The sequence below is a fragment of the Nycticebus coucang genome, chromosome 6, assembly GCF_027406575.1.
Source record: "Nycticebus coucang isolate mNycCou1 chromosome 6, mNycCou1.pri, whole genome shotgun sequence".
NCBI lineage: Eukaryota > Metazoa > Chordata > Mammalia > Primates > Lorisidae > Nycticebus > Nycticebus coucang.
This window is the reverse complement of record NC_069785.1, coordinates 34811658-34836492: the sequence shown is the minus strand read 5'-3', so window position 1 is coordinate 34836492 and position 24835 is coordinate 34811658. Positions and strand designations below refer to the sequence as shown.

Sequence of the window (24835 nt, the reverse complement as noted above, 5' to 3'; positions counted from 1 at the left end):
CTCAGTTTGTGACTTTAACTGACTTTAATAGAGTGTGAGGCTCTACTTCTGCACTTAGCAAAGGGGTTCAACAAATTGAAACCTCTGTTCATTTCCATGTTGACGATATAATATGTAGTATAAGGCCTTTGTTGTCAGGAATGCCTTCCAGTGGACAAGTGTATGTTAAATTTAACAGAAGTAACAATGGGTTACAGTACTCATTCATTCAAATATATATACCACTTCTAAAATAGAAGGAAATCAATAGTATTGTAAATCCACTTCGTGCTTTCCATTGCACTAGAAACTTCTATGGGTGTCCAGCTGCAGCCCATGGCTGGCTAGGAATGCTTACTGAAGAGTTGTCTTGGGCCACACATCAAATACAAACACTAATGAAAGCTGACAAGCATAAAAAAGTTCCATGTGTAATTTTCATGATATCTGCCACCACAGATAAGGATAAGTCAGCCGCAGTTAGACTCCCCTGGCACACACTAAGTTAAAGTAGGACAAAAAAAGCTGGGTGGAAACTGGTAAAGCTGCGGTGTGTGAGTAATGTGCATGAGGAGTGATTAGATAAAAAAGGTGAGATATAAGAAATAGCTATTTGGGACGGCGCCTGTGGCTTAGTGAGCAGGGCGCCAGCCCCATATACTGAGGTTGGGAGATTCGAATCCAACCCTGGCCAAACTGCAACAGAAAAATAGCCGGGTGGTCGGTCATTGTGGCGGGCGCCTGTAGTCCCAGCTACTTAGGAGGCTGAGGCAAGAGAATATCTAAGCCCAAGAGCTAGAAGTTGACAAAGTGAGAGTCTGTCTCTTAAAAAAAAAAAGAAAGAAAGAAAGAAAGAAAGAAAAGGGAAAAAAAATAGCTATTTGAGCTGGGCATTGTGAGTCACACCTGTAATCCTAGCACTCTGGAAGGCTGAGGAGGGTGGACTGCTTGAGCTCAGGAGTTCCAGACCAACTTTAAGGAAGAGGGAGAACCCCACCCCACCTGTCCCTCCACCCTGTCTCTGCTAAAATAGGGAAAAAACAGCCCAGCATTGTGGTGGGTAGACCTGTAGTCTCAGATACTTGGGAGGCTGAGGCAGGATTATTTGAGCCTAAGAATTTGAAGTTGCTGTGAGCTCTGATGATACCACAGCACTCTACCCAGGGTGACAGAATGAGACTTGTCAAAAAAAAAAAAAAAGAAAGAAAGAAACAGAAAACAGCTAGTTAAAGTACAATACACTTTCAAATTAGGTGAGAATGTGAAACAAAAAGAATAGTAATACCCTGTTGTTGGTGTAAATTAGTACTACCATTCTGGAAAAGGATTTGCCGTTTTCCCCTATAACCTGGCAATTCCATAGGTAGGTATTTATCGCTAAAAATGCAAATATATTCAGCCAGGCATGGTGGCTCAAGCCTGTAATCCTAGCACTCTGGGAGGCTGAGGCAGGTAGATTGCCTGAGCTCAGGAGTTCAAGACCAGCCTGAGCCAGACTGAGACCCTGTCTCTAAAATAGCTGGGCATTGTGGTGGGCACCTGTAGTCCCAGCTACTTGGGAGGCTGAGGCAAAAGAATCACTTAAGCCCAAGAGTTCGAGGTTGCTGTGAGCTGTAACGCTACAGCACTCTACTGAGGGGAACAAAGTGAGACACTGTCTAAAAAAAAAGGCAAATATATTCCATAAAAGGACTTGTATAAAAATGTTCATAGCAGTTTATTCATAACATCCTAAACAGGAAACACCCCAGGTGTTTATCCACAAGAGAATGAATACAGTGTGATACAGTTATCCAAAGGATTACTAAAGGAACTGCTGATGGGTTCAATAACATGGATAAATCTCAAAAACATTATGCTAGGTTAGAGAAGCTTTAAACCAAAGAGTACATAATATGTGAATCCACTGTTATAAGAACAGGAAAACTTACTTGCGGTGAAAAAAATCAGGACAATGTTTGCCTCTGGGGGTACAGAGGTGGAAATTAACTGAGACTACCTGGAGAGTTCTCCTGGCATGAGAACTACCTGGAGTGATAGTAATATTCTACATTTTTTCCCTCTATTTTTATAACAAATTAATATGTGGGTACAGAATTATTCTACATCTTGATAGAATCCTAAAGGGTTCCACAGATACATACATTTGTCGAAACTCAGCCAATATCTACATAAAATTTGTGCATTTCATTACATTAAATGTTTATCTCAAAATGAAAGCAAACAAAATACTGAATACTAATTAAAAATGTGGGAAAGAGGGCGGCGCCTGTGGCTCAGTGAGTAGGGCGCTGGCCCCATATGCCGAGGGTGGCGGGTTCAAACCCAGCCCCGGCCAAACTGCAACCAAAAAATAGCCAGGCATTGTGGCAGGCGCCTGTAGTCCCAGCTGCTCGGGAGGCTGAGGCAAGAGAATCGTGTAAGCCCAAGAGTTAGAGGTTGCTGTGAGTCGTGTGACGCCACGGCACTCTACCCAACGGTGGTACAGTGAGACTCTGTCTCTACACAAAAAAAAAAAAAAAAATGTGGGAAGGAATTTGGGAAAAGTGAACTGATGTCCGCAGCTTACCTTAAAATGCATATAATAGGATAGATGAAAGATGAGTAAAAGAACAAGTATAATAAAATGTTAATGACAGCATGAGGGTGGTGGGTATACAGATGTTCACTATAAAAGTCTGTCAACTTCCTGTTATGTTTGAAAATTTTCATAATAAAATGTTCAAAAATACCATGAACTGACACCATTATAAAAATGAATAGGCAAGTCATAAACTTGAAGATAATATACACAAAACATTTACTTGACTTATATCTAGAATACGCAAAAATCCCCTACAATTTAATAATAAAACAACTCAGTATAAAATGGGCAAATGATTTAAATGACAATTGACAAGGGAAAGCATACAAATAGCTAAATCTACTTGAAAAAGTGCTCAACATCATTGGTTATTAGGGAAATGCAAACTAAAATAACAATTTAAAAGACTATTGGCAAAGATGTAGTGCAAACATTGGTAGGAGTATAAAATGTCACAATCACTTTGGAAAAAGTTCTGGCAGTTTTTTCACAAATCTAAAACATACAACTATCCTGTGACCCAGCAAATCCTCTTCCAGGTATTTTTTCCCAAGAAAAATAAAAGCATAAGTTCATAAAAACTTCAAAAAAATGCTTTATTTTTTTGTTCATAAAAACTTCAAAAAAATGCTGAAGTTCATAAAAACTTCAAAAAAATGCTGCTTTATTCATAACACCACAAACAAGAAACAATCCAGGCATCCAACGAGATAAATAACCTGTGGTATGGGCGGCGCCTGTGGCTCAGTGGGTAAGGCGCCGGCCCCATATGCCGAGGGTGGCGGGTACAAACCCAGCCCCGGCCAAACTGCAACCAAAAAATAGCCGGACGTTGTGGCGCGCGCCTGTAGTCCCAGCTGCTCGGGAGGCTGGGGCAAGAGAATTGCTTAAGCCCAGGAGTTGGAGGTTGCTGTGAGCTGTGTGAGGCCACGGCACTCTACCGAGGGCCATAAAGTGAGACTCTGTCTCTACAAAAAAAAAAAAAAAAATAGAAAAGAAAATAACCTGTGGTACATTTATACAACAAATTATTATTCAACAATAAATAAGGATGAACTACCGGTACATTAAACATGGATAAATCTTAAAAACATTACAAATTACATATAACACATTAATTATATGCATAATAAAGTGTCTAGGTGTAAAGCATACTGATGTGTACAACCTACTTTGAAATGATTCAAAAATAGAAGGACTAATGGAGGAATAAATATGGGACAAAAAAAATCACAAAATGTTAATGTTAGCATCTAGGGGGCAGGGATACATTTGATCACTCTATGATTCTTTCAAATTTTCTGTATGTTTGAAAATTTTCATAATAAAATGTTAGAAAAATACAATGAATTTAGGTTCATTGATACAATGAATACAATGATCAAAATATAATGATACAAAAATACAATGATCTTTAGGTTCACTGAAACCTAAAGATCTTTGGATCTGAGAATAAAGCAAACAAGGGTCAAATTCCATTTCACATGAAATTTAGGGAGGTACACAAATGCTTTTCTTATACTTTAACTGTAGAGCATTGAATACTGTTTGAAATGAGAATCATCGTACAGGTAAGATTTTGACATTTTTATACTTTTTAAAAGCATAAATGTATGATGATTCTCATTTTAAAAAATTTTTATACTTTTTAAAAATACCTGTATATTTTATACAGGTATTTCAAAGTAATAAGATGGGCCAGGTTTGGGCAAAAGGGGCATTTATAATAGTATTATGCCCACAGTGCTTTATACATTAGGTCAAATATCATATTTAAGTTACTAATTAGTTTCGATAAAACATTTTTGTGACTATATTACGTCTGTTAAAAAAAAGTGGCGGCGCCTGTGGCTCAGTGAGTAGGGCGCCGGCCCCATATGCCGAGGGTGGCGGGTTCAAACCCAGCCCCGGCCAAACTGCAACAAAAAAAATAGCTGGGTGCTGTGGCGGGCGCCTGTAGTCCCAGCTGCTCGGGAGGCTGAGGCAAGAGAATCGCTTAAGCCCAGGAGCTGGAGGTTGCTGTGAGCTGTGTGATGCCACGGCACTCTACCGAGGGCCATAAAGTGAGACTCTGTCTTTACAAAAAAAAAAAAAAGTTAGCATGCCAGGCAAGGTGGCTCACTTCTGTAATCCTAGCACTCTGGGAGGCTGAGGTGGGAGAATTCCTTGTGGCCTGGAATTTGAGACCAGACTAAGCAAGAGTGAGACACTGTCTCTACAGAAAAATTAGCCAAGTGTGATGGTGCACACCTGAAGTTCCAGCAACTCAGGAAGCTGAGGCAGGAAGATTGAGCCCAAGGATTTTAGGTTGCAGTGAGGTATGATGATGCCACTGCACTCTAGCCTGGGGGACAGTGAAACTCTATCTCAAAATAAAATATCTGAATTACATAATTTCTAAACAAGTATAAAACTTACCAAAAAATTTTAATTTCTTATCTTTATATAGGTAGAGAAAGAAGAGGTCATATGTGTTAGAGCAATGTTTAAGAAAAATATCACACTTCCTCACTCCTATTTAGATACATTTCAAAAGACCATTGGTAGGGAAACATCACCCCACACCTCCCTTTGAGTATGGTTATTATTCAGAAGCTGTTAGGCAAACATACAAAAAGTTGTGAACCACTGTTTCAGAACAGTGCTTTGCAAATTTTATCTGGTATTCTTTTTCTTTAAATTTCCAAATCGTTGTGGGCTAATAAGTTTGTAAAAAAATAATGAATTATTAGCTGGGTATTGTGGAGGTGCCTGTAGTCCCAGGTACTCAGGAGGCTGAGGCAAGAGAATTGCTTGAGCCCAAGAGTTTGAGGTTGCTGTGAGCTATGATGCCCTAGCACTCTACCAAGGGCGACAAAATGAGACTCTGTCTCAAAAAAAAAAAAAAAAAAAAATCACTAGAAAAATAAACTACAGATAGGCCAAATACAAGTCTAAACGTTTTATTATTAAAATCAACAGACATAAAATTGCTCTATCAAATTACTATGCAAGTTTCTAAAAATTCAATTTTTTCTTTCTTCTTCTTTTTTTTTTTTTTTTTAAAAAGACATGGCGTCTCCCTCTGTAGCACGGACTTGAGTATGGTGGCAAAATCATAAGCCCATTGCAGCCTCAAACTCCTGAGCACAAGCAATCCTCCTATCTCAGTCTCCAGAGTAACTGAGACTATAGGTACAAATTCCTCTTATTTTTTTTTTTTAAGAGATTAAGGCTCACTATGTTGCCTCCAGTGGTCTGGAACTCTTAGCCTCAAGCAATTCTCCTGCCTCACTCAGCCTCCTAAATTACTAGGATTACAGGCATGAGCCCCTATCCCCAACTCTCAACTTCTGAATTTACTTCCTCACAGACAGGTAATAAATAGTCACAGCTAGCACTGTCTGCATACTACGCTCTGAAGAGTTTAGTGTTAGAGAATGTAAATATCTTACAGGAAGAGAGTGAGCCGTTCATTAGTTAAATTTAGTTACTACTATAGCTAGAGGAGTCTTTTTTTTTTTTTTTGAGACAAAGTCTCACTCTGCTGCCTACAGTAGAGTGCCATGGGGTCATAGCTCACAGTAACCTCAAACTCTTGGGGTCAAGCCAGCCTCTTGCCTCAGCCTCTCAAGTAGCTGGGATTACAGTCACCTGCCACAACATTTGGCTATTTATTGGAGATGAGGTCTTGGTCTTGCACTCCTGAGTTCAGACAATCCACCATCTCAGCCTCCCATAGTTGCTAGGATTACCAGCGTGAGCCATGGCACCTGGCCTTAAACTCTCATTCTTTTTTTTTTTTTTTAAATTTGGCCGGGGCTGGGTTTGAACCCGCCACCTCTGGCATATGGGACTGGCGCCCTACCCGCTGAGCCACAGGCGCCGCCCTAAACTCTCATTCTTAAATAGAAGATGCATATACTTTTATTTATCATATTCAGCAAACCCTTTTATTCCTCTGCTACTGAGATAGTAAATATTAGTTAAAAATATCAAAATGATCACAAATTCTAAATTTTGCCTTACAATGTAGACAAAAAGAATTGAGTGAATCAATGATTTTGTTATTATTTTTTTTTAGAGACAGAGTCTCACTCTGTCAACCTCGGTAGAGTACAGAGGTGTGTCACACCTCACAGCAACCTCCAGCTCTTGGGCTTAGGCGAGATTCTCTTGCCTCAGCCTTCCAAGCAGGTGGAACAATAGGTGCCTGCCACAAAGCCTGGCTAATTTTTTTTGTTGCAGTTTGGCCACGGCCAGGGCCAGGTTTGAACCCCCACCCTCAGTATATGGGGGAGCGCCCTACTCACTGAGCCACAGGTGCCACCCCAATCAATTACTTTGTTAAAGACCAACTAACATAAGATGGTAAGGACTCACTACTTAAAACTTCTAAATCATAAGAAATTGAATCTCAAAATTAAATGAAATTGTCTATGAAAAGGGATTTTTATGAAATGGTATCACTGGTAAATATATAATGAACTTTGGAACTAAAAACTGAAAGATATTAAATATGTAAAAGACATTATTTCCTAGTGGATTCATAATATTGCACAACAAGGAAGGCAAAGAATTTTCTAAGAGAAAGCATCAAAAAATCCCATGCTTCACTGAAAACTGAAAAAAATCATATCATTATCTCAATAATATTTGAGTGCCCACTATGTGCTAGGAAACAGGAATGAAATGGAGAGGAAGAAATTGTTCCTGCCCTCAGGACCTCACAGTTTTGTTATCCAATTTACTATAGAATCAGAGGCAATATAAAACTAGGAATATAAGTACAATTCAATATAAGCAAAGAAAGAACCTCAAGAACTAGCGGAATGAATGTAGTGGAACAGTAGACGGCTAGCTAACTTGATAGCTACCTCAGCCATTTGGCTGCTGACTCAAATACTAAAGGAGGGATTGTCAAATGCCTCTTTAATCCTTCAAGTCCTCAGTTTCCACTGTTATCTTTTCTCCATATTGCATCTCTTTATCAAGGACACCATCTCTTTCATTAGTCTAATGTCTTTAAAGCCTAGGTAGGACAAGCCCCAAGAATCACTGACAAACGAGGCAGGCTTGATAACTGTAAGCAAGGATTGTTGAGTACCTTACTCAAAGCTTCACTTCTGATATATGACATTTCATTCTTCTATTATGAAATACCTGAACTTACTAGATTAAAAATGGACTTTTAGTCAACATAAAAACAGTGTATAAAAAAAACCCCTAACTTTAAGCAGCAACATATTGTCAAAACTAAGGACATATTTCTAAAAATGTAAGGAAAGGAAAATGAAAACATAATCCAAAATAAAATTTCCTTGTTTTTACAAGTCACTGCTTTCTTCTTCCCCTAAAAGATGGACTAATGTAACTAAATCAATAACTGTTTTTTTGTTTGTTTGTTTTTTGAGACAGATTTTCAAGTTGTCACCCTCCATTCAGTGGCACTGAGGGTGACATAGTGAGACTCTGTCTCAAAAAAAATAAAAAGGCTCGGCACTTATAGCTCAGCGGCTAGGGCACCAGCCGCAAACACCAGAGCTGGTGGGTTCGAACCCAACCTGGATCTGTCAAACAATGACAACTACAACCAAAATATAGCCGAGCATTGCTTAAGCCCAAGAGTTTGAGACTGCTGTGAGCTGTGATGCCACCACACTCTACCAAGGGCGACATAGTGAAACTGTCTCAAAAAAATGAAAAGAAAAATTTGTATTTGAAATGTAGCACATTGCTAAACTAGAAAAATAAAATTAACAGAGCATAATCTTTTGCATGTATTAGAGGATGTAAATTAGCCAGTTGTGAATGTATGTATTATTTCTGTCTGTAAAAAAAAGTTTAGGGCTCAGCACCTGTAGTTACGGCGCTAGCCACATGCATCAAGGCTGGCCACATGCATCAAGGCTGGTGGGTTCGAACTCGGCCTGGGTCAGCTAAACAACAATGACAACTACAAAAAAAAAAATAGCCATGCATTGTGGCAGGCACCTATAGTGCCAGCTACTTGGGAGGCTGAGGTAAGAGAATCTCTTAAGCCCAGGAGTTGTAGGTTGCTGTGAGCTGTGACACCATGGCACTCTACCAAGGGCAACATAGTGAGATTCTGTCTCAAACAGAAAAAAAAAAAAAAAAAAAGAAAAAGTTTAAATATGATACATGCAAATGATCTCAAAATAAAGGTAAATTTTCATTGGGTTCAATTTCTCAAGCTCTTCAAAGTGAATATGTACATGTGTACAAAAGAGTTTTTAATTTCACATATACCCCATAAATACATACAACCATTATGTACCCATAATTAAAAATAAATATTTTTACAAAGAGCTTTTAACTTATTACTGTCCTTTTTTAAGAAAATAACAATATGAAAAATAGCTTTACTCCAAAGTAAAAACAGACCTATCTGATAAAATTGGGGGGAATTCAGGGACCACTTAGACAAAAATTAAAGTCATTTACTAAATAGTTATGACTGAAAACAGAACTGTTATCAACGGAATTTTTTGCATGGATTTCAGAAGGCCACTAGTAATGTTACAAGGTTTAGCAATGCAGTAATAAAAAGGCAAACCAAAAGGTAACACTGGTTAATTTAGCTAGGAAACTAGAGACTAAGGCCCAGCTCTGAGCTAAGATAACAGAGAAATTATTTAAAAGACTAAAATTAGGATTAAGACTTAAACATACTCTTCATTTCCTAATAATATTATATTGCTGCGTTTTTCAACAGAGTCTCACTATGTCACCCTCGGTGCCACTCTACTGAGGGCAACAGCTTGAGACTCTCTGTCTCAAAAAAAAAAACTGCATTTTGGCTGAGCTAGGTGGCTTATGCCTGTAATCCCAGCACTTTGGAAGGTCAAGGTGAGAGCATCACATGAGGCCTGGAGTTTGAGACATGCCTGGGCAATAGAGAAAAACTCCATCTCTTAAAAAATATAAAGAAATGAGCCAGGCATGGTGAAGTTCACCTTAAGTTAGTACTAGCTACTTGAAAGGCTAAGGTGGGGAGGATTGCTTGAGCCCAGGAGTTTGAGGCTGCAGTGAACTATAGCTCACTACTGCATTTCAAGCCTGAGTGACACAGAGAGACCCCGACTTGAAAAAACAAACAGGGAGGAAGGAGAGGGACTGGTGTGCTCTGACCTAAATGGCACAATGTAAGGGTATATGGCTCACCTCCTGGGAGAAGGCTCAACTACAACTTGGACTTTACCTAACAAACACAATGTAACCTAATAGTTTGTACCCTCATATTAATCTGAAATTAAAAAAAACAAAAACAAAAAAAAAACTCTGCAATTTTAAGAAAAAACTTCAGCCATTACATTTTTTTTTTCAGTTAAAATATCCAAAGGTAACTTCAAAATTTCAGGTTTTGCATAGCCTTTCAAATTGATCTATTTACATTATCGAATTGATCCTGAAATCCATAAGTTTCACCAATGATTTAAGAGTAACTTAAAAATTCTTCAAAAGTGGGGCAGCACCTGTGGCTCAAAGGACTAGGGCTCCGGCCCCATATGCTGTAGGTGGCCGGTTCAAACCCAGCCCTGGCCAAAAACTGCAAAAAAAAAAATTCAAAAGTAAAATGCATCTGAATATCAGCAACGTTAAAATTGGCAAATGTACATACCTTAGAACTGAGAAATGTGATAATAATACACCTATTTAGCATCTATTGCACTTTTGCAGTTAAGGCAAGGTGCTTTGTGTGTGTGCTTGTATTTGTCAATATATTTATTCTGCAGTAACTGCTGAGGTTCTACAAAATATACCAAAGCACTAATCACACAGGGTTTTAGTAGAGATATCCTATTTTTCCATTCACTTGAAAAACATACAATACTTCATTAAAATAATACATTGTTTTAACATTCACAAAATAAAATGCTTTCATAATTTCTACCACATAGCTCTCTAAACTTTCGTACCTACAGCTAAACATCACACATCACCAAAAACTTAATATAATTGGCATTATCCTGAATCAACAAACTCACTTGGTGTAGTTGTGCTCACAGGCATCAGATCAAAATGCCAAGGAGAGGGGGCTAAAATCCAGCTTGCCTTTCTCCACTGAAGCCATGAACTTAGAATCATAATGGCTCAGGGCACAAAGGGGTAACGTTTTGTAATTTCCACCAAGTTTTTAGTAGTTTAGTTTTTTTATAGTTTTTAGAAATATACAAAGAGCAAAAGAAGTAGTCATGACTCAAAAGCTCGCAGCATCTTGTCCGTTTAGGTCATAAGTTGCCTTTACTATCAACTATCAGCATTAGAAACGCTCACCTTAAGGACATTTGCACTCAAATTTATTTATAGCAGCACAATTCACAGTCACAAAGATGTGGAAATCAACCAGGTGCCTTTCAACACATGAATTAATTAATAAACTGTGGTATATGTATATCATATAATACTAGTCAGCTATAAAAAGGATGAAGATTTCATATATTTTGTAACAACTTGGATGATCTGGAGAATGTTTTCCTAAGCAAAGTGTCACAAGAAGGGAAGCACAGTCTCTGCACTGGTAGTTCAGTGGCTAGGGCGCTGGCCACATCCCTGCCAGGCCAAATCCCACCCAGGCCTGCTAAACAATGACGACAATAAAAAAAATAGCCAGGCATCATGGCAGGTGCCTGTAGTCCCAGCTACAAGGGAGGCTGAGGCAAGAGAATCCCCTGGGCCTAAGAGTTTGAGGTTGCTGTGAGCTCTGATGCCGGAGCACTCTACCAAGGGTGACAAAGTGAGACTTTGTCTCAATTTTTAAGTGTCCTCGTCGGTAGGGCGCCGGCCCCATATACCGAGGGTGGCGGGTTCAAACCCGGCCCCGGCCAAACTACAACCAAAAAATAGCCGGGCGTTGTGGCAGGCGCCTGTAGTCCCAGCTATTCGGGAGGCTGAGGCGGGAGAATCCCTTAAGCCCAGGAGTTGGAGGTTGCTGTGAGCTGGGTGAGGCCACAGCACTCTACCGAGGGCCATAAAGTGAGACTCTGTCTCCACAAAAAAAAAGTGGTTTTTTGTTGTTGTTGTTGTTGTTGTGGTTTTAGGCCAGGGCTGGGTTTGAACTCGCCACCTCCGGCATATGGGGCAGCGCCCTACTCCTTTGAGCCACAGGAGCCGCTCATTTTTGCTTTTTTTTTTTAAGAAATGGGGCCTTGCTATGTAGCTCAGGTTGGTCTCAAATTCCTGGACTAAAGTGATCCTCTGCCAGAGTCTCCCAAAGTGCTGTGATTACAGGTGTGAGCCACTATGACTGGCCCAATATGTATCTTCATAGATGAGGTCTTTATATTGGCACAATATCATAAATATATCTAAAAAAATTTCAGGATAATCTTTAATATTATTTAATACCATGTTTATATTCTAATTTCTCCCAATTATCTCAAAAGTCTTTCTACAGTTACTTTGTTCCCATCAGGATCCAAACCAAGTTCACTCATTGCATTTGACTGATAATGCCTCTTCTTATCTGTAACGGCTTTTCCTCACTTCCCATCATTCCTCCTCTACCCCGTGCCATTTATTTGCTGAAGAATATAGTTATTCAATAAAATTTCTGATATACTGGATTTTATACTGGATTTTCCTGATTGCTTCGAGAGGTAAAATCAGGTTTAATCTGGCTATGGAGTATGCAGCAGAGAAGAAAAATAGCTGCGTCTAAAACCAAGTATTCTGAATACATGATACTGAAAATTTCATACGTTTAAAATCTATCGGGCAGCGCCTGTGGTTCAGTGAGCAGGGCGCCGGCCCCATATACCGAGGATGGCGGGTTCAAACCCGGCCCCGGCCAAACTGCAACAAAAAATAGCCGGGCGTTGTGGCAGGCGCCTGTAGTCCCAGCTACTAGGGAGGCTGAGGCAGGAGAATCGCCTAAGCCCAGGAGTTGGAGGTTGTTGTGAGCTGTGTGACGCCACGGCACTCTACCGAGGGTGATAAAGTGAAACTCTGTCTCTACAAAAAAAAAAAAAAAAATCTATCACAGAATGTGATTAAGCAGGCTAAGAAGGTACAAAATAAACAAAACTTCTGTAGGAAACTACATTAAAGGAAAAAAGTGATGTGCCTTAACCCCTTAGTGAACCTCTTTTCAACCCTTCAAAGTCCAGTTCAAGGGCGGTGCCAGAGGTTCAGTGAGTAGGGTGCCAGCCCCATATACAGCCCCAACCAAACTGCAACAACAACAACAAAATAGTCAGGCGTTGTGGCTGACACAAGAGAATTGCCTAAGTCCAAGAGCTAGAGGTTGCTGTGAGCTGTGATGTTACAGCACTTTACTGAGGGCGACAAAGTGAGACTCTGTCTCTATAAAAAAAACAACAACAAAAAAAACAAAGTCCAGTTCAAGCCTGGGTGCGGTGACTCATGCCTGTAATCCTAGCACTCTGGGAGACTTAGGTGAGTGGCTTGTTTGATCCCAGGAGTTTAAGACCAGCCAGAGCAAAAGAGAGACCCTGCTTCTACTAAAAATAGAAAAAAATTAGCCAGGCATCATGGCTGGCGCCTACAGTCCCAGGTACTGGGAAGGCTGGGGCAAGAGGACTTGAGGATTGAGCTATGATGATGCCACGGCACTCTATACAGGGTGACAGAATGAGACTCCATCTCAAAAAATGTTTAAAAATCAGAAAATTAAAAATTTTAAAGAAATGTGTTTGCTTTCTCTGTTAGATTATAATTTTCTTCAGAAAAAATAATGAATTCACACAGTCTTCAATACCCAGCACAGGCACTGACCTTTAATAAATGCTCGTAATAATAAATGCCTGGTGAAGGAATAAAGTGTTCTGGTCATTTTCACCACTATACCATTAGCTCCATAAGGGAAGAAATTGTATGTTACGTATGTATGTCCTACAATTCATACTATAATGCCTCATATATATCAGCGTCTCGGGGAGTATTTTTTTAATAAAAGATTGACATGTATTAGAGTCTACATAAGACATAAGAGTATGTTCCTTGCTCTTTGGGGTATTGTTACTTTAATGGTTAACTAAATAGTTAATTAAGCAAATGTAAAGTATGTTTTATCATAGGAGAGGAAAAATGATGTAAGAAAGAACACTAGATAGAAGTCAGGGGTAGTGCCTGTGGCTCAGTGAGTAGGGCACCAGCCCCTTATATGCCCTTGTGTATATAGGGCACCCATATACCAAGGGTGGCGGGTTTGAACACGGCCCTGGCTAAACTGCAACAACAAAAAAATAAATAAACAATAGAATTTCATTAAAAAAAATTATAAAGGGTGGCACCTTGGCTCAAGGAGTAGGGCGCCAGTCCCATATGCCGGAGGTGGTGGGTTCAAACCCAGCCCCAGCCAAAAACCAAAAAAAAAAAAAAAGAAGTTAGGAAGCCTGAGCTTTAGACTTGGCTTTATCACTATGTGATCTATAAATAACTGATCTCTATAAGTCTTAGTTTCAGCATTTATTAAAATGAAGTTTGACTTCTTTTTTTTTTTGGCCGGGGCTGGGTTTGAACCCATCACCTCCGGCATATGGGACTGGCGCCCTACTCCTTGAGCCACAGGCGCCGCCCTGACTTTTTTTTTTTTTTTTTTTGCAAGAAGGATCTGACTCCCTTGCCCAGGCTAGAGTGCAGCGGCATCATCATAGCTCACAGCAACCTCAAACTCCTGGCTCCGGCGATTCTCCTGTCTAAGCTTTCCAAGCAGCTGGCACTACAGGGACCCACCACCATGCCTGGCTAATAAAATGAGATTTGACTAGAATTAAATTCTAGAAATCATCAGCTCTAATATGCTATGCCTCTCAAAAAGAAAAAAAACCCACAAAGCTATTATAAATAAGTGATACACTCTAAATATAAAAAATTGTATATACCCGGGCGGCGCCTATGGCTCAGCGGGTAGGGTGCCGGTCCCATATGCCGGAGGTGGCGGGTTCAAACCCAGCCCCGGCCAAATTAAAAAAAAAAAAAAAAAAAATTGTATATACCCTTCGGAATTGTTTCAGCAAAAGAAAATTCCCACTCTCCACGCTATTTTCATAACTAATTTTCCAAAAGCATCCACTTTAAACAGCTTTTTTTTTTTGAGACAGAATCTTCTGTCACCCAGGCTAGAGTGCCACAACCTTGGCCTAGCTCACAGCAACCTCAAACTCCTGGGCTCAAGTGATGCTTCTGGCTCAGCCTCCTGAGTAGCTGGGATTACAGGTGCCCGATACCACAACTGGCTAATTTTTCTATTTTTAGTAGATATGGGTCTTGATTTGCTCTAGCTGGTCTCTAACTCCTGAGCTTAAGCAATCCTCCCTTAGCCACCCTGGCCTCCCAGAGTGCTAGATTACAGGCATGAGCCACCTCACCTGTTCTGTAAACAGTTTTGTGTGTATTTATAAGGTATTCTTCATTCATAATCTAACATACTGCTAAGATTCTTGATTTTACCAACTGGACAGTCCTATAAATTCAAATAGAGCCATGCCAAAATGAAAGAAAAACCCCTTGATAGCAGAAAGGTAATTATATAGTCAGAAGGCTAATATGAGAAAAACTAAAACAGAGAAACAAGTATTTAAAACTTCATGTGTCACCCCTTGTTTGCATGATGTAATGTGAATAAAAGGCAAATGACAAGAAAAGAAACTTCAGGTGGGAAGTTTCTCTACAGGAGCAAATGTAGGAGGAATTGTGGGGAAAGGACAATCACACTAACATCACAACTAGAGAAAGATATAGAACGGGCAAAAAAATTAGGAGTTACAAATATTAAAATAGCAAACATAACTTTGAAATATACTATGAATTTAAGAATAGAGTCAGCTATTCTTTTTTTTTTTTTTTTTTTTTTGTAGAGACAGAGTCTCACTTTATGGCCCTCAGTAGAGTGCCGTGGCCTCACACAGCTCACAGCAACCTCCAACTCCTGGGCTTACGCGATTCTCTTGCCTCAGCCTCCCGAGTAGCTGGGATTACAAGCGCCCGCCACAACGCCCGGCTATTTTTTTGGTTGCAGTTTGGCTGGGGCCGGGTCTGAACCCACCACCCTCCGTATATGGGGCCGGCGCCTTACCGACTGAGCCACAGGCGCCGCCTAGAGTCAGCTATTCTTAAAATGAGGTAGTCATTTTCTTATACTAAAGCCAGCCTACAGAGAAATGTATATGAACATTAGGTTCTGACTTTCTGGACAATGGCATCCTTTGAAAAATCTCCATCTAAATATAACAAGGGCATCCATATACTAGGAAGGCAAAGGTAATATAACTATGTTTCTTACCCATTCTCTCCAACAGTGGGAAAAATATATCACATGATGACATTATAAGAATTCTTTTTAAATATAGAAAGAATAAGAGAAAAAGTAGGTCACTGGAAAAGCAGGCAACTAGTTCCATAAGGATAGGGGAAAGTGTTCTTTAATGGCTATACTATCAATTTCCCTTTCATCTGGGTACCAGAGAGTATTTAAACATTAAGGAATGTATTACGTAGAGAGCCAAACTTTAACTTCTGTATCCATGTAAACAACATAGATTTCACCTAGACATGTCCCTTGTTTTACCCCTACAGTGTAAAACTATACCACTTTAGACCGTAAAGAGTGCTTAAAGGTAATATAAGAACAGCAGCCTGGACAAGGATCCTGTTCTGCAAGTCTAACAAATTACTGAAAAAAATCCACTTTTTAAAGGAGTAAAGGGGTGGCGCCTGTGGCTCAGTGAGCAGGGCACCGGCCCCATATACCGAGGGTGGCGGGTTCAAACCCAGCCCCGACCAAACTACAACAAAAAAATAGCTGGGCATTGTGGCGGGCACCTGTAGTCCCAGCTACTCGGGAGGCTGAGGCAGGAGAATCGCCTAAGCCCAGGAGTTGGAGGTTGCTGTGAGCTGTGTGACACCACGGCACTCTACCGAGGGCAATAAAGTGAAACTCTGTCTCTACAAAAAATAAAATAAAATAAAGGAGTAAAAATACAATTCCATAACATTTAAGTCACAAGTCCAACAACAACTATAACCTAATGACAACGCAACATAAAAATATTAACACTGATGGCTTGGTGCCTGTAGCTCAGTGGCTAGGGTGTCAGCCACATACATCGGAGCTGGAGGGTTCAAATCCAGCCCAGGCCTGCCAAACAACACTGACAACTGCAACAACAACAAAAAAAATAGGTGGGCCTTGTGGCGGGCGCCTATAGTCCCAGCTACTTGGGAGACTGAGGCAAGAGAATTGCTTAAGCCCAAGAGTTTGAGGTTGCTGTGAGCTGTGACACCATACCACTCTACCAACAGTGACATAGTGAGACTCGGTCTCAAAAAGAAAAAAAAATATTAACACTGGGGATAGTCTTTTCCTGATTATTTCTATAACCTAAACCTAAATACAGTATAAAGGATAAAAAATAAAACTATAATTTAGAATCTGGAGCAAGAGGAAATTATAAATTATTTTTTATTTCATACGTAAACACAATTTACATACATAACAGTGTAAAATTTGTCAAGAAGTTGAGAAAAGTGTGAGAAACTATAACATATACCTAAAAGAAGAAACGATTAGTCAAGGATGAGTTAATTCTAAGGCTATGAACTTTTCTAAATCTACCTTGTGACCACACATTAAAAACAACAACTGAATTAAGGAACTAAAATCATTCTGGTTTCCTGAATCCTTTAGGTTAGGAGGAACAATATTTCCTGATACCGGAAAATGGTAAACAAGTCTTGCTTTTACAAGTCAATGACTGAAGCTATGGTTTTCAAACTTAGGTAGAATATCTTTTTAAGGGTCTTTAAGATTCTTAACAGAAATTGTTACTAAAAGATTGCATTAGTTAGACCATAGCATAAAACTAAATACCTATACAGCAATACACAAATTTTTAAACTTTTTTCAGAGTCCAAAAAGCGTTAGGACCTACCATTTTCTATCTGCCCTCTCCTCCATCACCTCTTCCCGCTAAACCAAATGAAAACTTCCAAGCAAGCTGACACAAACTGGTTTAGGAAGCTAAAGATCTGCAATGGTGAATATGAGCCAGGAGTGGCTTGTATGTTACTTGCTCACTACAAGGACTCAATACTCAAGACATTGCATCTAAAGCTCAGAGTAAAGAAATTATGTGGGAATCAGGCCCTAAAGGCCTCTTTAGAACTCCTCCATTCGAAAGCCCACCATCATCCTGAGTGAGCTTAGCTACTCCAGCCCACTGTCTCTGTAAAAATACAAGTTTAAAGAATTCCACTGGCTTGGTGCATGTAGCTCAGCAGCTAGGGCACCAGCCACGTACACCAGAGCTGGCCGGTTCGAATCCAGCCTGGGCCTGCCAAACAACAATGACAACTACAACCAAAATACAGCTGGACGTTGTGGCAGGTGCTTGTAGTCCCAGGTACTTGGGAAGCTAAGGCAAGAGAATCGCTTAAGCCCAAGAGTTTGAGGTTGCTGTGAACTGTGATGCCACAGGATAACAGCTTGAAATTCTGTCTCAAAAAAAAAAATTCTGAAATACACACTTCAGTCTTTGGTGGAAAGCTACTAAGACATGAGCAGTGACTACTCCTTGTAACTGGCCTTAAAAGAAGACTGAAATAGTCAAAGCCAGCTACAGAACACATATCCAACCCACTAAAATTTAAAATTTAGAATTCTCTGTGCTGAAAAATGATTACATTCTTTAATAATCACCCTTAATCAAAATACCCACTTCAGTTCTGAGGAGACAAAAATGAGGAAGTCAACATACACTTTACCACAGACCAAATGACAACTAACCCAATGACCCACTGTGCTAACCCTTATTGCAAAGGGTTCCTAAGCATCTCAAGAGTGCTTTCAGTACCTAATGATTATTGTAAAATGGGAAAACCATCTCGGCAGTAGACGGTTTTGGATAAATATCCTGGATAAACAAGCCAGTAATTTAAGTACCCTGCTGTCCGTGTGCCTACTTACCCTCGGTAACATCCTGGGGGTTAGAAGTCCGGTCACTGGGTGGGTCCAGTGCAACTGTTGCCAGTGAAGTGGTGGCCCCAGACATTTCACTCATGGGCTCACTACGGCTTGTTTCAGGCACACTTTCCCGAGAGCTAAATCTTACTCGAGAACTAGATCGAGAGCTGAGGTCCGGACTGGTGTCTGACAAACCTGGAATGTCATCGATCTTTGTTGGTGTCACCATGAATCGAACTGAAGCCATCTTGGCGGTGGTTTCTGGAGGATGCATTTTTCTTTTTAAGGACAAGGAAAAACGGAAAGCCTCACAAAATCTTCTTCCTACTCTAGTTACTTTTGATTGTAAAAATAGAAAAGATAACTTAAAAAAAAAAAACTCAATTACCTTGATTCCCACCACACAAAAAGCCCCCAAATAAAAATCCTTCTATCCAGAATTCAAGCCGACTATCCTAGAAAGTACACCAGCAATAGCTGAAAAATTTTTTCAGGGGTTAAAGAGTGAAAGACAAAACGATGGCAATCATGTATAACTTCTTTCCTTCAGAATATAGAGCTACCTATCTATCTCTCCTGGTCCACAGAGCCGAGGGCTCAGTGCCATGGTCTCAGAGCAGCTGGTAAAGCCTCCCTTCCCTCAACTCCCAGGTTCCTCCTGAGGTAGTCAGTCCTTTATCTGCTGAGTGTCCCACGGTTCTAGCTGAGCAAAGGGCCTGTAGCCCACCCTTATCAAATGAATATAGCGTGGATCAGATTGCGAAAAGGTGTACACCCGGCCACCTGTTGTGTATCAGGTGAATACCTCACAGGTCTGGCAGGGAGGAGGTGTGTGTAGAGCCACCCGGTGTTTTTGAGGTCGATAATCCACTCGCGTCTGGTGGAAAAGGTGCGCATGCATAACGGGAAAAATAACCCACGATACTAGACCGAGGGGAATGAGGAAAGGAGGGTGAGCAGAGAAGAATGCAGGGGGTGAGCGGATTCCTGCCTCCAAAGGTCTGCGGGAGTGGCACGACCGCTCTTCTGGCAGAAAAGTCACTGGGATCTGGGAGAAGGAGGCTAGCAGATCAAGACACCTCAAACTGCAGGTCAGGGTCGTGACAAGTCGCTGCTAGTCCACTGAGCCCCCGTTCGGCTCGCTAGGTTTCTCCTGCGTCTGACAGGACCGGCCACCCCTTTGCCGGGAAACGCTTTCTCCCCTACCCCGTCCCCGGCGCAGGTCAACTCCTCGCCGTTCTTCCTTCGGATCCCAGCAGAGGAGGAGACGCCACGCGAGCTGGCCCCGGCTGGGCAGGAGGGGCAGCGGGGATGCCGGCAGGAGGAGGTCGCAGGTGCGGGATCCTGGCGCCAGCTGATGCGGTGCGCGCGCAGCTGTTGTTTACTAGCCGGTAACTGTTTCCCAGCCGCGGCGCGCGCAGCAGGGCTCGGGCTGCCGGCCAGACGCGGGAGCAGCCGTTACGTGACCTCACTGCCCCCCGCCCCGGGCCCGGCGGGCAGTGCCCGCGCCGCCGCAGCCCCTCCCTTCCCGCCCAGCTCGTTCCTCATTCGAGGTTAACCTTCCGAAGAAAAGCTTTGGGGAGCAGTGGGAGGGCGGCACTGTCTCAAGGGTGCCCAAGCGCCCTACCCAACCTCTGCAGCCCGCGGAGACAGAACGTAGCGCGCCTGCGCCTGCGCCCGTCTGGGGCCACAACGGAGAAGGGGCGGGGCCAAACTGAGGAGGAAGGGGCACGATGGGAATTGTAGTCGGCGCCAGGGCTGAGCCACGTGAAGTGTTACACCTGGTGGCCAGGCTGTGTTACAAACTCACTCTGGATCCCTCTTAGGAAGCTGGCCAGGCCCCTTGGTCTCAGAACCCGAAAATCTCTCATAGATCTCTGAAAACATCATTTATAATTTCTTTAAAAAGCACAGATGAGGCCGGGCGCGGTGGTCCACACTTGTAATCCTAACACTCTGGGAAGCCGAGGCAGGTGGATTGCCTGAGTTCAAAGGTTTGAGAGCAGCCTGAGCCAGAGAAGACCCCGTCTCTAAAAATAGTCGAGCGTTGTGGGGGGGGGCCTGTAGTCCCAGCTACTCCAGAGGTTCAGGCAAGAAGATCACTTGAGCTCAAGAGTTTGAAGTTGCTGTGAGCTGTGACACTACAGCACTCTACCAAGGGTGACATAGTGAGACTGTCTCAAAAGAAAAAAAATTTCCTCAGATAGGCCTGCTGTTCATTCAAACTGCACAGACATTCCTGTATGAAGAGATGCTGGATTGTTATGACACCCAATTTTTGTTTCCTATCACCCTGTATTTGCATTTACTTACACATACTACATAATTCCAATACACTATACCTCTTAAGACTCTTCTTACCTCCAAGCCCAATAATGCTCTATAAATGTATGTTTCCGACATTACTACCCAGGAAATCTCTCAAGGAAAAGTCCTTCATATATTTATGCCAGTTTACCGTTTCTCTTCTGTATTCATTAGTATTTCCAGGTTAAAGTCTTTTCAGTCTATATAGCTGGTAGCATAGAACAATGCCAATCCTTTTCTTTATTGTAAGATGAAAGACAGTCAACAATCGACTTAAAAAAAAAAAAAACTGACAGCAGAATCGATGTACTGACTTTTGTGCCTTTGCAACATTTCTCTAGGATGGGCATGGTGGTTCATGCATATAATCCTAGCCCTCTGAGAGGCCAAAGTGGGTGGACCACTTGTGCTCAGTTCAGGACCAGCCTGAGTAAGAGCAAGACCCTGTCTCTACTAAAAATAGAAATATTAGCTGGGCATTGTGGAGCCCCCTGTAGTCTTCTTGCCTACTGGGGAGGCTGAAGGCAGGATTGCTTGAATTGAGGTTGCTGTGAGCTAGACTGATGCCATGGCACCCTAGCCTTAGGCAACAGAGCGAGATTGTCTCAAAAAAAATTAAACACTTCTCCAATCATTATCCCCTTATTTGTGTAACTCTTTCATATTCTTCAGATTCAATGCTAAGAACCCTGTGTTTTTCAACCTTTTTAAAATCATACAACCACTTGAACCTATACTTAAACTTCCACAGCACACTTTAATTATGTTGTTCAAAAAAGAATTTAAAAACATCTCATTTCACCATTCCTATACATTTATTTATTTGAAAACTGTCTTCTATTACCTATGACCTAAGTTGAGAAATTTTTATTTTTTATTATTAGCAACAACTTTCATGAACTTTTCTGCTGGGATAGTCAAACAGCAGGATACAAGAAAAACATACTACTCCTTTCCAGGACCAGTCTTCATAAATCACAATTGTGCTGATTTAAGTTATATCTGCTTCTGAAGTCTAGAGCTTTGGTATAATATTAAATAAAGACTGCAGAATTAAAATAACTGACCTACAAAGCAATTTTATTTATTTATTTATTTAGACAGAGTCTCATTATGTCACCCTTGGTAGAGTACCATGGAGTCATAGCTCACAGCAACCTCAAACTCCTGGGCTGAAGTGATTCGCTGGTCTCAGCCTCCTGAATAGCTGGGACTACAGGCACCCGCCACAAGGCTGGGTTATTTTTAGCGACTAGGTCTGCTTTTGCTCAAACTGGTCTCCAACTCCTAAGCTCAAGTAATCTGCCCATCTCAGCCTCCCAAAGTACTGGGATTACAGGTATGAGCCACTGCGCCCGGCCCAACAAAGCAATTTTAAAATCAGCAGCACTGGACAAACATATTCAAATCCAATGCCAAAAGCTATGGAAGAGATTAGGAAATAATGAGTTGATTAGCTTAAGAAGCAGCAGCAGCAAGTTAGCACTTCTAGAATGCTTGTACACAATTTTTACCTTACTATCCCTCTAATATGAAGTAATTGGGTTAAAATCATTTATGGCTGCCCCAAGATAGAAGCTCAAATCCGAAGAAATTTCTAGCTTTAAAAAATTAAGCCCCCGGGTGGCACCTGTGGCTTAAAGGGGTAGGGCGCCAGCCCCATATGCCAGAGGTAGTGGGTTCAAACCCAGCCCCGGCCAGAAACTGAAAAAAAAAAAATTAAGCCCCTACAGTAGCTTGAAAACAAAAACAAAAACAAAACACAAAAATCCCTGGTTGATGAGCTCACACGTAATCTTCTAAATTAAGATCTGCATAGAGGGCGGCGCCTGTGGCTCAAGGAGTAGGGAACCAGCCCCATTTATCAGAAGTGGTGGGTTCAAACCCGGCCCTTGCCAAAAAAAAAAAAATCTGCATAGAGTTCCACATAGTTAACTGTCAAACAGAATACAAAGTTAGGTGTATGTAAGATGACGATTTCTTGATGGACAGAACTAAAAGTCTGGGAATATTTCCAAATGGGCAATAACACATAAAGGCATTCCTATTCAGATGGTTGGACAAACACTGTAGATATAGTAAGATCCACCAATTAACTTATAAATCTCAGAGTTGGAGGACAACTTACAAACTAAGAGAAAACAGAGACTAAACAGGGTAAGTAAATTTTTCAAAGTTATACAAAGAATACTGGTCTCTTGATTTCCAATTCCCTGCCTTCCCTCTACAACATGGCTGCTGCCGATTACTCTTCCAGGCAATTCTTTCATTATCAATCAAAATGTTAATTCAAGGGGCAAGATATTACTTAAGCAATGACAGAGGTATGTTAGAATGCTAACAGCTAACCTTCCTTCCCCTATCTCCAACACCCACCTATCACTAATAGCACTACTTCAACTACAGTAGGGACTTAAAAGTCTTTCTTTTTATTTTGTCTTTTATTTATTTACTTATTTATTGCAGTTTTGGGCCGGGGCTGGGTTTGAACCTGCCACCTCTGGCACGTGAGACCGGTACCCTACTCCGTTGAGCCACAGGCGCCGCCCCTAAATTGAATTTTTTTTTTTTTTGGCCGGGGTTGGGTTTGAACCGGCTACCTCCGGCATATGGGGCCGATGCCCTACTCCTTTGAGCCACAGGTGCCGCCCTCGACTTAAAAGTCTTTCAAGAGGACTTGTAACTCCCTGAGATACTCTCTCCTCCATCTCCCTCGATTTTTCTAAATTTGCAAACCTTTCCTTTAACAACACACAAAATGAGACCTCTTTCGAATCATTTTATCTTTAATAATCTGGCAGAAGTTTCAAATGTGGGGGGGAGGAGTCAAACTTGTTCCCTTTAAAGCTGGGAGATGCCACAGTAACTGCCGCACACGAGCATGATCATAGACCATGAAGAGCGTGGACTCCAAAGAGCCTGGATGGAAAAATGACTTCATGATGGACAAATCGAATTTGGTTATGGAGTCTCTGAGGGGTAGCAGGAGGCAGAAGAAACATGAAATTTAAGGGACCCTTAGAGGACAGGCAGCGGTTGCTGGGTCATGAGCACCTTGAATCGTTTCTTGATGGTGATTCGATGTCGCGAGTATTTGTCGTCCGGGGAGAACCGAGCCGGGTGGGCCGAACAGGTCTGTTGTCCCATAGGGTCAAATTTCTGCTCGAGAAAGAGAGAACATGATCTCTGCAGAGGAGCGGTGAAAGGAGGACGCGGCAAGACGACAAGGAGCAAACAAAAAGACAGGCGAAAGGATGTTCCTATCAAGCCGTGCCCTCGCGGCTCTACCCGGCCACGGTTCGGGGCTTTCTGGTTCTCCGCACCCACCTAAGTAACTCGGTGGGTGCTCTCAACCACTCCTCCCATCTACATTTCGGACCAGACCCACTTACGCCCTGTTCCTCTCCTTACCTTCAGTGTATAGACCCGATCTCCTTGCTCATTGAGGTAATACTGGAGAAACATGACCACACTCACACCCGAAGTTCCAATTCCGTCTGCAGCTGGGTCTGTTTGACTGCCTCACGCGTTCTTCAATTTCCGGCCCCCTTCACCGGAAGTCTATTTTCCAGCATGCTGGGAAATGTAGTCCATTTTGTCTTGTTTTCTAGCTAGCCAGAAGAGGGCGCACCAGAGGATCACTGTGCTTGGGGCGCCCAGTTGCAACCTTGCAGGCGTTCTAAAACACGTGGAGTGTGCCCACTGTGTGCTAGGCATATTGTCCACTGTGCCAGAGGGGGGTATGGATGGGTGTGGGTTGAACATTGATGTGTGGAATCCTGTCTTTATCTTAATGCACGCCTATTTCAGGTGCAATGGGTTTCTAGTGCCCGGAGAAAAGAGGGCTCCAGAATTCAGAACCCCTTTACCCTAGGGAAGAAAGAAGGTGGTTTTCTTCCCTCCCCTCTTCTATATCCAGTTCCTCCGCTCCATTTCAAAGTGTTGGCGGTAAAGAGTGCATGACGGGTATTCGATATTCTGTAAAGCAAAGAGAACGTAAAGTTACTTTATGAAACTGGGGAACTGTGCTTTAGGGGTGG

The 24835-nt window shown here is 41.7% G+C and overlaps 2 protein-coding genes across 6 annotated transcripts in view; both read right to left on the bottom strand.

Moving 5' to 3' along the window:
- The window catches only part of SLC12A6 (solute carrier family 12 member 6), a 99002-nt gene extending 78891 nt beyond the window's left edge, over positions 1–20111 (bottom strand). Inside the window, exons 1-2 of one of the 5 annotated variants that reach the window (XM_053595018.1) lie at positions 19272–20111; positions 18492–18749 (exon numbers count right to left, since the gene is read on the bottom strand). In XM_053595018.1, coding sequence (XP_053450993.1) covers positions 18492–18735 — 244 coding nt within the window. In that variant the 5' untranslated portion in view covers positions 18736–18749; positions 19272–20111. Of the gene's footprint in view, positions 1–18491 lie in introns of all 5 variants that reach the window. The other 4 variants (XM_053595017.1, XM_053595015.1, XM_053595016.1 and 1 more) reach the window with 4 other exon arrangements.
- A 3455-nt stretch (positions 20112–23566) lies between these two features.
- Positions 23567–24344, bottom strand: NOP10 (NOP10 ribonucleoprotein). The gene is made up of 2 exons (XM_053595037.1): positions 24207–24344; positions 23567–23954 (listed from the first exon to the last, which is right to left on the bottom strand). The coding sequence occupies exons 1-2, from the start codon at positions 24258–24260 to the stop codon at positions 23814–23816; spliced, it is 195 nt and encodes a 64-aa protein (XP_053451012.1). The 5' UTR covers positions 24261–24344; the 3' UTR covers positions 23567–23813.
- Between the last annotated feature and the right edge of the window lie 491 nt (positions 24345–24835).